This window comes from Balaenoptera musculus, chromosome 14 (genome assembly GCF_009873245.2).
Source record: "Balaenoptera musculus isolate JJ_BM4_2016_0621 chromosome 14, mBalMus1.pri.v3, whole genome shotgun sequence".
Classification (NCBI taxonomy): Eukaryota; Metazoa; Chordata; class Mammalia; order Artiodactyla; family Balaenopteridae; genus Balaenoptera; species Balaenoptera musculus.
In genome coordinates, this window is record NC_045798.1 from 41079652 (window position 1) to 41092773 (window position 13122).

The 13122-nt window shown below is 42.9% G+C and overlaps 1 protein-coding gene across 6 annotated transcripts in view; it reads right to left on the reverse strand.

Annotated features, from left to right (window-relative positions):
- The window catches only part of OSBPL1A (oxysterol binding protein like 1A), a 216604-nt gene that overhangs the window by 1625 nt on the left and 201857 nt on the right, over positions 1-13122 (reverse strand). For all 6 annotated transcript variants that reach the window (XM_036823536.1, XM_036823537.1, XM_036823538.1 and 3 more), the window contains 6 exons: positions 10324-10431; positions 9324-9413; positions 8960-9086; positions 5925-6041; positions 5231-5354; positions 3841-3931 (listed from right to left, as the gene is read on the reverse strand). In XM_036823536.1, the coding sequence (XP_036679431.1) occupies positions 3841-3931; positions 5231-5354; positions 5925-6041; positions 8960-9086; positions 9324-9413; positions 10324-10431 (657 nt within the window). The remainder of the gene's footprint in view (positions 1-3840; positions 3932-5230; positions 5355-5924; positions 6042-8959; positions 9087-9323; positions 9414-10323; positions 10432-13122) is intronic.

A 13122-nucleotide genomic window follows, 5' to 3' on the forward strand; every position in this document is an offset into this window, starting at 1 on the left:
ACCAATGAGGAGCTCAATGTCAGAGAAGTTAAATAACTTGCCCAAGCTAGTCACTGATATCAAAGTTGTTAAAGACCATGATTTGTCAAATATACTGTTACACATAATCCACTGAAATTAATCTGATCCAAATCTTCCTGGGTCTTCATTTTCTCCATACTAATAGAGATTCATAGGCTGCATCTAGCTTTTAACATCTTTCAAATTCTAGAAAGAGCTGCCCTAATTTTCTTGCCCTTTAAAAAACAAGTCATAGGGCTTCCCTGGTCGTGCAGTGGTTAAGAATCCACCTGCCAATGCAGGGGACACAGGTTCGAGCCCTGGTCCAGGAAGATCCTACATGCCGCGGAGCAACTAAGCCTGTGCGCCACAACTGCTGAGCCTGCACTCTAGAGCCCATGAGCCACAACTACTGAAGCCCACAGGCCACAATTACTGAAGCCCGCACGCCCTAGAGTCCGTGCTCCGCAACAAGAGAAGCCACCGCAATGAGAAGCCTGCGCACTGCGACGAAGAGTAGCCCCTGCTTGCCGCAACTAGAGAAAAGCCTGCACACGGCAAAAAAGACCCAACACAGCCAAAAATAAATAAATTCATATAAATAAATAAATAAATGAACCAAGTCATCCATTTTCCACATTCCCAGCTTTCTCTGGGTAATGGAAATGAAAAATTATTTGTTCAAAAGGTTCAAATTTCAATTTGTATAACATTTTCTAATATGATTTAGTTTTCAGTAATATTTATGAAAACAGTTTCATATGTCTTTGTCATTCTTTCCAAATAAATTGCCTCTAAAAATATTTAACAATTAGAGTGAGCTTAGATTTGTTTGATAAGTCCCAAGTGGTCCTATTAATCACTGCAGCAGCACTAAAAACCCTAAGACACAAAAAATGCTTCACATTAGGCTAATTCCTTGAAGACTGATATAATAAATGCCCACTAGGCCAGATTTTCTAGAATATTACATATATTATTTTGCTTTTGGGACTTTTCCCTAATTAGAAAATTTAGAAGTCTACTTTAAATGATCAAGATATTTGTGTTTCAGACTTTGGTAACCAAGCTGGAAATACTTTAAGGAACCACTGTTTGATCAAAGTCACAGAACTTTTGTCTAATATGAAGTATACAATTTTACTCCTTTTGGTCTCAAAAGTCCACGTAGTAAAAGCACTTTTGTAGTCAGGCTTAGTAAAATCAAGCACTTCAGAAAATCAGGTAAATCAAAATCAAGATAACCAAAAATAATTCTAAAAATTAACCAAGCCTCAGGCCTGTGCCACAGGATTTCTTCCATACAAAGTGGACAACTGGAAAGTCAAGTGCAAAGAGACTGTGCAGAACAGTAGATTCAATAGCAAAGAACGTTTTTTTGTTCACACATAAGCCAAGTGCTCTAAAGGCCACGTCTGTAAGGCCTCCCTTCGGGGAGCACTTCTTGGAGAGAGGTGCAACATGGCACTAAAGATGGGCACCTTGGATCTGAAGGTCTGATACTAGGGATTAGAGTTTCTCTCAACATCTAGTCTCTTAATTTCCAGCACTCACGTCTGGAAAACTCTGCTGCCATCAGCGTACCCCCTCCACATACAAAAAAGTCCATGCTGTCTTTTCAAAGTCTTATTAAACATTTTAGGCAAGCAGAGGCAAAAGAAAAGGAGGGAGGGGGGCGAGGAGGTATCTTTGTTCTTTGTTACCCTTTAGTCAGTGTTTCTGAGTCTACAGAGTCCGTGGGTCTATGTCAGTAAAATAACATTAGATAAAATATTAATTCTGCACGATGCTTGCACTGGGGGAAGAGGTGACTTCATCAATTTTTTTGGCCTCACCACCCACCTTCTCTTCAAATCCTGTGTCTATCGCCAGTCCCCCCACTTTCTCCCCACATAACCCCACTTATTAAGGTCTCTGGGCTCCTCTAGGAAAACAGGGCAGGATCACAAGCAGCCATTTCCATATGCAGGAGCCACAGTTTAAAGCCTGAACAATCCCAAAGCTGGAACTCTTTTCAAATGAGTGAAACTGGTATCAACAGGAAAGCCAGCTTTTAGTGTGGAAGAATTGGGGACAGGTTACAGTAAGGTTCTGGGTTTGATTTCTGAGGGCTGGTTTCAGCTCTACCAGGCAGAACATGTTCCTTTACAAACTGCCCCATCCCCACCCCGACACAAACTGAACCAAGCTGTTCAAAAAGCACGTTATCAGCCAGGAGAAGACCCATCAGTGAATGCCACCTCTCACCACTACTGGAAAAAGACTCCAAGCACATATTCATTTGGACAAAAGGTCAGTATGGTCATTTTTAAGGTCTGTATATTCATATAAGAACTACTGATGCTAAGAGACAGCAGTGGAAGCAAGCATGTGTTAAGGCTCCCAAGTGGAGCTCACAAATGTAGCTTCTAGTTTTTATTTTCAGGCTACCACAGAGCTGTCTAAAGCTCCTTGCTTTCTGAACGTAAGACTTTACCTGACAGTAATACTTTTCTCTTACTTTGCACACTTGAAAATGTGGCCAGAAAAGTAAAGGAGTTAATAATTAGAAATAGGGAATCCCCTGGCGGTCCAGTGGTTAGGACTTGGCGCTCTCACTGCCGTGGGCCCGGGGTTCAATTTCCTGGTCAGGGTACTAAAATCCCGCAAGCTGTGTGGTGTGGCCAAAAAAACAAAACAAATTAGAAATACAGTACAAAGTGGGTTTTCCGCAAAAGAGACTAGAAATAATGATTAAAATCTATCAAATCTTTTAGAAGGGATTGCAGTAAAGCAACGTGCTTTTGGTTTTTGTGGTTCTTTCTAATCATGGTCTGCGGCATACTTGTCCTTGAGCAAGTCTCTTAAATGAAATACACCAGCATTTGGTTTCTTCACATACAACGAGGGGACTTCCAGACTAATGGCTTTCCAGTGGTTTCCCAGATCCTGCATGTGTGTGGGTGGGAGAAGGTGAGCCCTGCCGCTCGGCTCTTGTCCCACCCGAGCAGCCTGGTGGCCGTGTGTTCTATATTTGCAGATTCTTTACGTGTTCGTTGGCAAAAAAGATTTTGATGCTAACAAAAAAGTCCAAAAACCACTGGACTAGATGCTATCTAAGGTCATTTCTAGTTCTAATAACTGTGTAAGACGCAAAAGGGCTACAAAAAAATATCTACTAAACTGCTTGTGAAATTATGCCCATATTGGCTCTGAAATTTAATAACTTTGAAAAATGGGACAACGGTTTCTATTACATAATATAAATGTAGAAAATGTTTTTATTCTATTCCTATTTACAAGAGATTCTATTACTCAATACAAGTGACTAAGTAACTCCTGATTCTTAAAAAGAACAAACTTTCAAAACTTGCAAATTTTATTGCCCAGTTTCTGTTGCTGAATGGAATCCAAGATGTCACTTTAACAAATCGTATTTCCACGACATGTCAAATTCCTTGTGTTTGGAAGAGTAAAGGCATTGTCTAAATATCCTTGATACATGATATATGTATAAGCTAATAGCCCTGTAATTTTACTCATATATAAGCAAATGGCTCTGAACCTATTTCATGCCAAAATCTGTAACTCTACCTTCCCTCTTAAAAATAGAAGGGACAGTGTTTTGCTGAATAAGAAGGAAAGATAGTTTGCTTAACTGACACTTACCTGTGGTAATCGTGTAGGAATATTTTGACCTTAACTTCCAAACAGTCCTTTTTCTTGGCACACATGCGGCCCTTTCAGCTTGAACTTAGTCAGTGGAAAATACTTGACAACTCGCAGGGCACAGTGAGCCAGGCTCTGCAGTCCCATGTCTGCCAGCCGCCCCACCACCCCCCCCCCCGCCCCTCATCGCACCTCGTCTTCCACTCCTCCTCCGACTTGGACCTGCTCTTGCGGGCCGCTCTTTGCTTCTCCTCAAGGCGCTTTTTTTCTTCACTAGCTTGATCTAGAGTCAGCACATCAGTGAAAACCGTTACTCTACACGTAGAGGCTGCCAGGCACAGCACTCAACACAATCTCTTCATGGAGTCAGGTAGCAGCACGTCTCCATTTTATCAGAACGTGAACACCATGAAATTTATCCTGGCAAAATTTTAACATATCCCCAAGTTCACACTCAAGACCCGGTCCTCTCCTATAGCTTTTGCCCTTAACAACCTCTGCATTTACCCAAGGTGCCGGCTTATTCTTAAGGCCAAAAAAAAAATCATGTTAAAATGCTTCAGTGAAAAATTCGGTGGAAAAACTGAATACATGTGAAAATTTTCTAAATTCTTAGTGAGACCTCACAGAGCTCCTCCAGATTCCATTCGTAAGAAATTCAAACCATTTTCCAAAGCGCTGTTGCACTGTCTCACTGATAATTCACAGGGAGTGACGGTCAGTGTTTAGTTAGGGCAGGGTTTCTCAGCCTCGGCCCTGCTGACACGCTGCACCCCATGATTCTTCGCGGGGGGCTGTCCTGGGCACGGCAGGACGTTAGCAGCACCCGGGCCCCCATCCACCAGATGCCAGCATCAGTTCCCCAGATGTTTCAGCCAAAGTCTCTAGACTCGGCCACACATCCCCTGGAGGAAAAACTGTCCCCATTTTGAGAACCACTGAATAAGAAGAAATTTAACAGCACGAAATAAAATGTCAGAATTAACCAAGGCCAAGCACTTCTTTGAGGCTCACAAGGTGCTCTTTAAATTCTGAAATATGTAGTGAAATAACTAGTCAGAATATAGTTAAAGTTGATAAATGTGATATTATTGTCCCAAATTCTCCTCTGATATGTAAGATATGCCTCTGGCCATATGTATTACATTAAATTAGGGAGTATCACTGAGACAATGAAATATGAGCTGCTAAGGTCCACCTCAGATTTCCAAATTTAAAACCAAAGTTTCTGAATTTAAATTGAATTTTAATTTTAAAAAAAATTTTAGAGACTTCCCTGGTGGCGCAGTGGTTAAGCCTTCACGCTCTCAATGCAGGGGGCCCGAGTTCGATCCCTGGTCGGGGAACTAGATCCCACCTGCCACAACTAAGGAGCCTGCGTGCCACAACTAAGACCCAGAGCAACCAAATAAATAAATAAATACTTTTAAAAAAGTCTCTAAGAGAGACTAAAGATGGTTGTGCTAACGTACAAAATGCTAAGTGCTAACATACTAAAATACTGACAGTGACCCGGAGTAAAACCAACCACCCTCCTCAAAGAAATCGGTCTTCACTGGTGCCGCCGTCAGGTGCTAGTTACCTATTTCCCCATTTTCCATGGCTCTGATGTCAGGACGTAGCCTGCAGTCTGTCTTAGGAATCACACTCTCCATTTCCTTGTCTACTTCATTCAAAACCATTGCAAAGCTAGTAAAATTGTACATCTAAAAAGAAGAAAATGTGCAAATTAACATATACCAGGGCATAATGCAGAATGAAACCCTGAAGGTAGAAACAGTTGACAATGACCCCCTGTTCGGTGGTGACGACGGTCGGCCTTTCTCAGATCACACATCTCAGTGTTTTCACCCAAGTCTGCGCCACCTGTGGGAATCTGTCTCAAAGAAACACCCCCAGCAGGCCTCCCAGCATGAATATCTTCCACCACCATCACCTCGAAGGAGAGCTACAAGCAAACCCAATATTCTCCATTCTTCATTTAAACCCTCACTTTCTAGATCTGGCTGCGCCACCTTGTATTTAACGACAGTCAGTCTTGCTGCTCAGTTAATTGTTAGGGAAGCCCCCCAAAGCCTCACGCCAAGGCGTCCTGGCCAGCCAGACACCAGGAGGCCTGGGCGGCAGGAATGCCCCGTCCCGGGTTAGAAGCCGCAGAGGGACGACTTAGGAGCTTTTGATGACCACCCGCCTCCTCCTGGTCCCGCCTGGGCCGGGGAAAAAGCACCGTCAGAGCCCAGTAAACAGGAGGCCGCACTCAGCACGCCCAGCCTCACCTGGGTCGAATTGGCAGGCCGCGGGGCTATTCGCCACAGGAGGACGCTCCCAGGGATGACGAACACACTCTCGGAATCTGGCATTGGCATTTCATCTGACTCCTCAGAAGCGCTCATCTGGAAGAACCAACAGATGAACACAACAAATGTTTTCAAAAGAATATACTTACAAATTGTAAAATAAGCACCGCTGACTGCACAGCATTAGGATGTAACCGTACGAGGGCCGGGGCACCATGACTTTCTCGCTCTCACATCCTCACCTTTCAGCACAGGCCAGGGAGCCAATAACTGCGGGCCTAGTGAGTAAGCGCTGGGAGCCTCGTGCGCCTTCTGTGTTGTCTCATTTAGGGGTCTGTGCATTCCAGCCATTACCATCACCATCATCATGCCTTTACTATCATGTTGTAATATTTTTAAAGTTTTTTTTTAAAGCCAAAATAATGCATTTAGGTATTGACTGGAACATTATGAGAGCAAGAAAAGGTTAAATTCTTGGAGCGTTTAACTAAATTTATCAACAACACAAACCAGTAGGGATCCTGAAAGCATTCTATAAAAAGAGGATTTAAAACGATGTAAGGCTAGGGGCTTCCCTGGTGGCTCAGTGGTTAAGAATCCGCCTGCCAATGCAGGGGACACGGGTTCGAGCCCTGGTCCGGGAAGATCCCACATGCCGGGGAGCAACTGGGCCCGTGAGCCACAACTACTGAGCCTGCGCTCTAGAGCCCGTGAGCCACAACTACTGAGCCCGAGTGCCACAACTACTGAAGCTGATGCTACGCAACAAGAGAAGCCACCACAATGAGGAGCCCGCACACAGCAACGAAGACCCAACACAGCCAAAAATAAATAAATACATAAATTTATAATAAATAAATAAATAAACAAACAAAACAAAAAGATGTAAAGGCTAAAAAAGAAACTAACATTTCCTCTGGCTGCACCACCCCCCCTCCACCCAACCTAGCAGAGCTGCTAGCAGCTCTCTGTATATGTAGTCCTTACATAATAAACCCATAAAGTGTTTTTTTTATATAATTTTTTTAAAAAATTATTTATTATTTATTTATTTATTTTTGGCTGTGTTGGGTCTTTGTTGCTGTGTGCGGGCTCCTCATTGTGGTGGCTTCTCTTGTTGCAGAGCACGGGCCCCAGATGCGCAGGCTTCAGTAGTTGTGGCTCGTGGGCTCAGTAGTTGTGGCTCACGGGCTCTAGAGTGCAGGCTCAGTAGTTGTGGCGCACGGGCTTAGTTGCTCCGCGGCATGTGGGATCTTCCCAGACCAGGGCTCGAACCCACGTCCCCTGCATTGGCAGGCGGATTCTTAACCACTGCGCCACCAGGGAAGCCCACCCATAAAGTTTTACATATAAAGAATTTAAGCCTTTGGAAGGCTAAGTCATATTCCCAATGTCACAGTTACCAAATCTAGAACTACTGGCTGAGATATGCAACTTTAAAAACAGCAGCAGGGAAGGGACAACACTGGTGACAAGCTCCCCAAGGCATTTAAATGCGCTCGGGAACATCAGAAATCCACGGTGGCCGGTGCACACGGGAGGCGAGAGCAGACACAGGGTGAGCGTGAGGCTGGCTTCTCTCTCCAAGGGGCAAGGCCGTTTTCCTACAGAGACTGACCGGGGATTTACGGGACACGAGGGGGATTTTCTGGAATTTCGCCAAGGCCCTCCTCTGCCACCCCCCACCTCTGTAAAAGGAGGACGAGGCCATGTCTTCACCAAGCTGCCTTGTGCTGGCTGAGCCACTGCCCAGGAGTTCGGGTCGGGGCCTGGGATCCTGGAGCATTCCTTCTCCAGCCCCGTCAGTCTTGGGGTCGCTGCAGAGAAGCGTCAGTGCACCCCCCGGAAGGAAGGAGAAGCAGCGGAGACCCAGGTGGAGGAGGAAAGCCGACTGTGCCCGGAGATGGAGGCAGAGGGAGGGGAGAAGGGCCCAGCCGGGGAAGTGCCACTGCCGTCAACTGCGCCAGCTGCTCTGTCTCTGGGACCCTGGTAACCGGTTTACAAAGAACGCCACTCAGACATACACCATCTGTTTTTGAGGAAGGTTAGGGCTTCCTAAACTCTTGCATGTGTAAGAGTCACCTGAAGGGCCCCAGAGAGCTCGACACGGCGGGGCGAGGGGAGCCGGGAGCTCTGAGATGGTGCTTCGGTGGCCGGTGTGATGCTCGGAGCAGAGGGGCCTGAGCTGTCTTCACCAGGAACCCCTGACCTCCGTCAACTCATCTGACACGTGGGTGCTACTGCTGTACCCATTTTAGAAATGAAGGTGCTGAGGCGGAAAGAGGGTGGGAATCTGCCCGAGACTGAACCACGCAGAAGTGGGAGAGGCGGGATTCTAAGCAGAGCTCGTGCTCTGAACCGTGATGGCCGTTACTGGAAAGTAATCAGTCCTCCGACGCTTCCTGTCCAAGCAGGTGCAAGCTCTCTTTAGCTCAGCCTGCTGAGCGGTCCAGCCTCCTGGGGCCCTGCGACGAAAACCTGTGACCTCACACGGGGAGAGTCTATCGTTAAACTGTCCCGTTAGGAGAACGCTTAGTAAGAGGAGGACAGCCGTCCAGGAATGAATCCCTTAACTGCAACGCTCTCAGCTTCAGGGGTCTCGGATACAAAAGAGGGCAACACAACTGCTGCAAGCATGAAAACGTACGCGATCATTCTGGGCGAAATTTCAAGTATTCAAATGATCTCAACTGCTAATGCATATACACAGAAAGGAGGACAAGGACATTGGTCTCACTAAGATGAACTCCAACGTTCCAAAGCAACGTGAGTTCTATGCCGCGTGTATAACTAACTGCACAGCACACACCCATACTCCACGGGAGATTATGTCAAACATTCCCGACCAAGGCAGATAACTGGTTCATTAAGAAGGTTCAAGGAGAAAAATTACATGCATTAGCACCAAGTATAAAAGGTCACACTGTGACCCACTAACAAGCCACTTCCAAAAGGATTAGTACAAATTTAAAGAGTCCAGTGATTCCTTCGATACCACCTTCCGGGATGTTCACCTGTTTGCTGTTCTTCTTCTCTTCAGTATTTTTCTTATCATTTTTTTTGTAAGCATCAAAGGTGGCAGGGTCAACACTGTATAAACATTCTGTCCACTTCCCATAGAGGGCACAGAGCTTCTTTTTGCTGTCAAGAGAAACTGATGTTTAGCCAACAATTAAACCAGCGTTTTGCTGTAACTGAATATTATTATAAAGATGCTTACAAATCAGATTCTTTAAAGAAATAAATATTTCCTTGCAGAAGAAAGAGTTTTTCAATTTACTGAAATGCTCGTTTCCTAGGTAATGGCAGATTTTAATAACAACATTTTATTTAGTGAACGACACCTATACTAGTCCGCATTTAAAATGGAAACTTTACCTTTTATCTTGAATGTAGCCTTCAACTTTATGTAACTCCTTACCAAAAAGGCCGCATGGCTTAAAATTCAACACACATTTGTCCGCAGTCCTGTAAAGGAGATAGTGAGCTCAGGTTACCGTTCAACACAGAAGCCGTAGGAGAGAGCAGTGACTGTGATAACCTTTCTAGTAGCAGCTGCTGTTTACTGACTTTCTAACGCATGCCAGGCTCCACACAGAGAGTATCATAATTAATCTATAATCAGTACCGGACCCACCATGGAGAAAACGTAAAGCAAGGTTCATAAAAAGATAAGGGACTTGTTGCTATGGAATGAATGTTTGCCCACCAAATTCATGTAGTGAAGCCCCTAGTCGCCCACACGAGGGTATTTAGGGGTAATTAGGTCATAAGGGTGGAACCCTCATGAATGGGATCAGTGTTCTTCTAAGAAGAGATACGGGGAGACGATCCCTCCCTCTGCCATACAACGATTTGAGAAAACGGCCAACTTCAAACCAGGAAGAGGGCCTTCACCCAGCATTAAATCTGCCAGCACCCTGACCCGGGACTTCCCAGCCTCCAGAACCGTGAGAAATAAATGTCTGCTGTTGAAGCCACTCAGCCCGTGGTGCTCTGTTACAACAGCCCGAGCCGACTAGGACACTGGCCTAAGGTCACAGAGTAGGATTTGAACCCAACTCTTTTCAACTTTCGTGTTTCTCCTGCCACCCGTCCCCACATGAACAATGCAAGCTAATCAGGATCAGCAAAATAGGCTGAAGGAGGCGGGAATGAAGATTCCCCAAGGCTGCAGAAGCTCTGAGTTCACCAGTCTCCCCTAATCAGAAACTTTAACATAAAATCTGTTCATTAAATAGATGGGCTTTATTTACTCCAGAGCTATACTGCCTGGTTCTTAAATTATCATCAGGCTGTACTAGAACTTTTTGAAAAAGACTACCGGCACCCTCTGATGACAACTGAAGGGACAGGGGAAGATGATGAAGCATCTCACTTGTGGTTTGTGATCTCCACGTTGCCATACTGCTCAATCCAGAGTTTCCCCACAATGATGTTATGTACACAGCAGGTAGGATTTGTCCACGTATATGCTTCATTGTGTCTAGAGAACAAAAAGAAAACCAAAGCCCAGAAAAATAAGTGAGAAGTGTTACTCTGTTTAAAAAGTGCATTTGCCTCAAATGCTATTACTCAGGATAACACATCAGACTGCTGGAGATGACTAAACTCTAAGACCGTAAAAACTCTGCTGCTGTTGATCACAGTAAAATAGGTATCATCTGACTACTCTTATTGTTTCTTAAAAGGATGCAAAAGCTTAAGAAAAAAATTCTATCTTTCTACCAAACTCCAAATTAAACTATGTACATAATCATCTTAAGCATTCAAAAGTTTGGTGAAAACATAATAAACAAAATTAAATTAGAAGTAGAAAACAGTCTATTTAGTACTTTCTAGTTCACCAAAGGGAAAAACTTGTGTATGTGAGCTCCAATTTTACACATCCTTTGCTTTTGAAAACATTCGTTTTATATCTTTGTACATTTATGTCTAAATTTATTTTTAATTTACAAACAGTAAAATTCACTTTTCTTGGTGTATCTAGTTCTGTGAGTTTTAGTGCATGTGTAGATCTTTGTAACTACTACTATAATCACAATATAGAACAATTCCATCACACCATCCACAAATTCCCTCATGCTGCCCCTCTATGGTCAAACCCTCCCCCAACCCTAGTCCCTAAACAACTCATTTGTTCTCCATTGCAATAGTTTTGCCTTCTCCAGAGTGTCATATAGGTGGGATAATACACCATGTAACCTTTCAAAATTAGTTTCTTCATTTGTATAATGCATTTTAAATTCTACTTATCAATAATTTGCTCTCTCTTATTTCTGAGTAGTATTCTACTGTATGGATGTATCACAGTTTAACCATTTACTCACTGAAGGATGTTGGGTTGCTTGGTGACTATGATTAATAGTACTATAAACATCTGGGCACAGGTCTTTGTGAAAACGTTAAGTATTTCTCCAGAGTAAACACCTAGGAGTGGACTGCTGAGTCATCTGGTTAACATAGGGTTAACTCTGTTCTCCAGAGTGGCTCTGCCATTTTAGATTCCCCCCAGCAATATATGAGATTTCTGGTTGCTCTACATCCTTGCCAACACTTGGTACTGTCAGTTCTAAAAATTATTTTGATTTTGGACATTCTAATAGGTGTGTAGTGGTATCTCACTATGATTTTGTATTTCTTTAATGACTAGTGCTGTTGAGCATGTTTTTGTGTGCTCGTTTGTCATCCATGTATCTCTTTGGTGAAGTGTCTGTTCACATCTTTTGCCCAGTTTCTTATTGGGTTGTTTGTCTTCTTATTGTTTTGAGAATTCTTTACACATTCTAGATACAAGTCCTTTGTTGATAAATGATTTGCAAATAATGTTTATCTATCTATGGCTTCTCTCCATTCTCTGAAGACTGTTTTTCACTGAGCAAGAGTTTTTCATTTTGATAAAATCTAATTTATCAATTTTGTCTTTTCTAGACTGTGCCTTGGTATTATATCCATAAGATGTCATTGCCTAATCCAAGGTCATAAAGATTTTCTCCTGTTTTCTTCCAAAAGCTTATAATTGTACATTAGATTTCAGCCTATGGTCTATTTTGAGTTCATTTTTGTTTAACCTGTGAGCTGTAAGTTGAGGTTCATTTTTTTAACATACGTACTTCCAACTGTTCCCACACCATCTGTGGAGAGGACTATCCTTCTTCACTGAATTGTGTTTTTACCTTTGTCAAAAATCAACAGACCATGTTTCTGTGGGTCAGTTTTTGGACTCTATTCTCTGTTCCCTTGATGTATGTGTCTATCCTTTTGTCAGTACAACACTGTCTTGATTACAATAGCTTTACTGTTAAGTCTTAAAATTAGGAAGTGGGAGTCCATGAATTCTGTTCTTCCTTTTCAAAACTGTTTTGGCTGTAGTGTTTCATTTGTCCTTCCATACAAATTTTAGGATCAACTTCTCTTTATGTATCAAAAGTCATCCTGGGACTTTTAAATTTAGATTTTGTTAATATAGATTGCTTATAGATCAATTATGGGAAAACTAACATCTGAATTACATTAAGGATTCCAGGTATAGTGAGACATAGTATGACTCTCCATTACTCATAGTCTTTGATTACTGTAATCAGTGTTTTATAGTTTTCAGCATGTGGAACCTGAACATATTATCTTCATCCTGCTATCAAGCCTATCCCAGTTATTATTTTTGTTATTTTTTTTTTTCAGTACTAAAATTTCCAGAAATACTTTCATTTCTTTGCTCCAATGTCTTTCTATTCATTTTATGAGTGTTCATCTTTATGTCATGGAGCATAGTTATAATATCTGCGTTAAAGTCTTTGACACAAATTTCAATATCTGAGTCACCTTGGGATTAGAGTCTGTTTATTGTTTTTCCTTTCTTTTCTCTTTCTCTCTCACACAAGGAGATCATAGAGTACTTGACTTTCTCTGACTTATTTCGCTTAGCATAATGTCCTTGAGGTCCATCCATGTTGTTGCAAGTGGCAAGATTTCATTCTTTTTTATGGCTGAGTAATATTCGTGTGTGTGTGTGTGTGTGTGTGTGTGTGTGTGTATGCCACAATTTTGGCTGTTGTATGGAATACGTATAATAATGCTGCAATGACATGGGGGTGCAGATATCTTTTTCAGTTAGTGTTTTTGTTTTCTTTGGGTAAATACTCAAAAGTGGAATTGCTGGATCATGGTAGTTCCACTT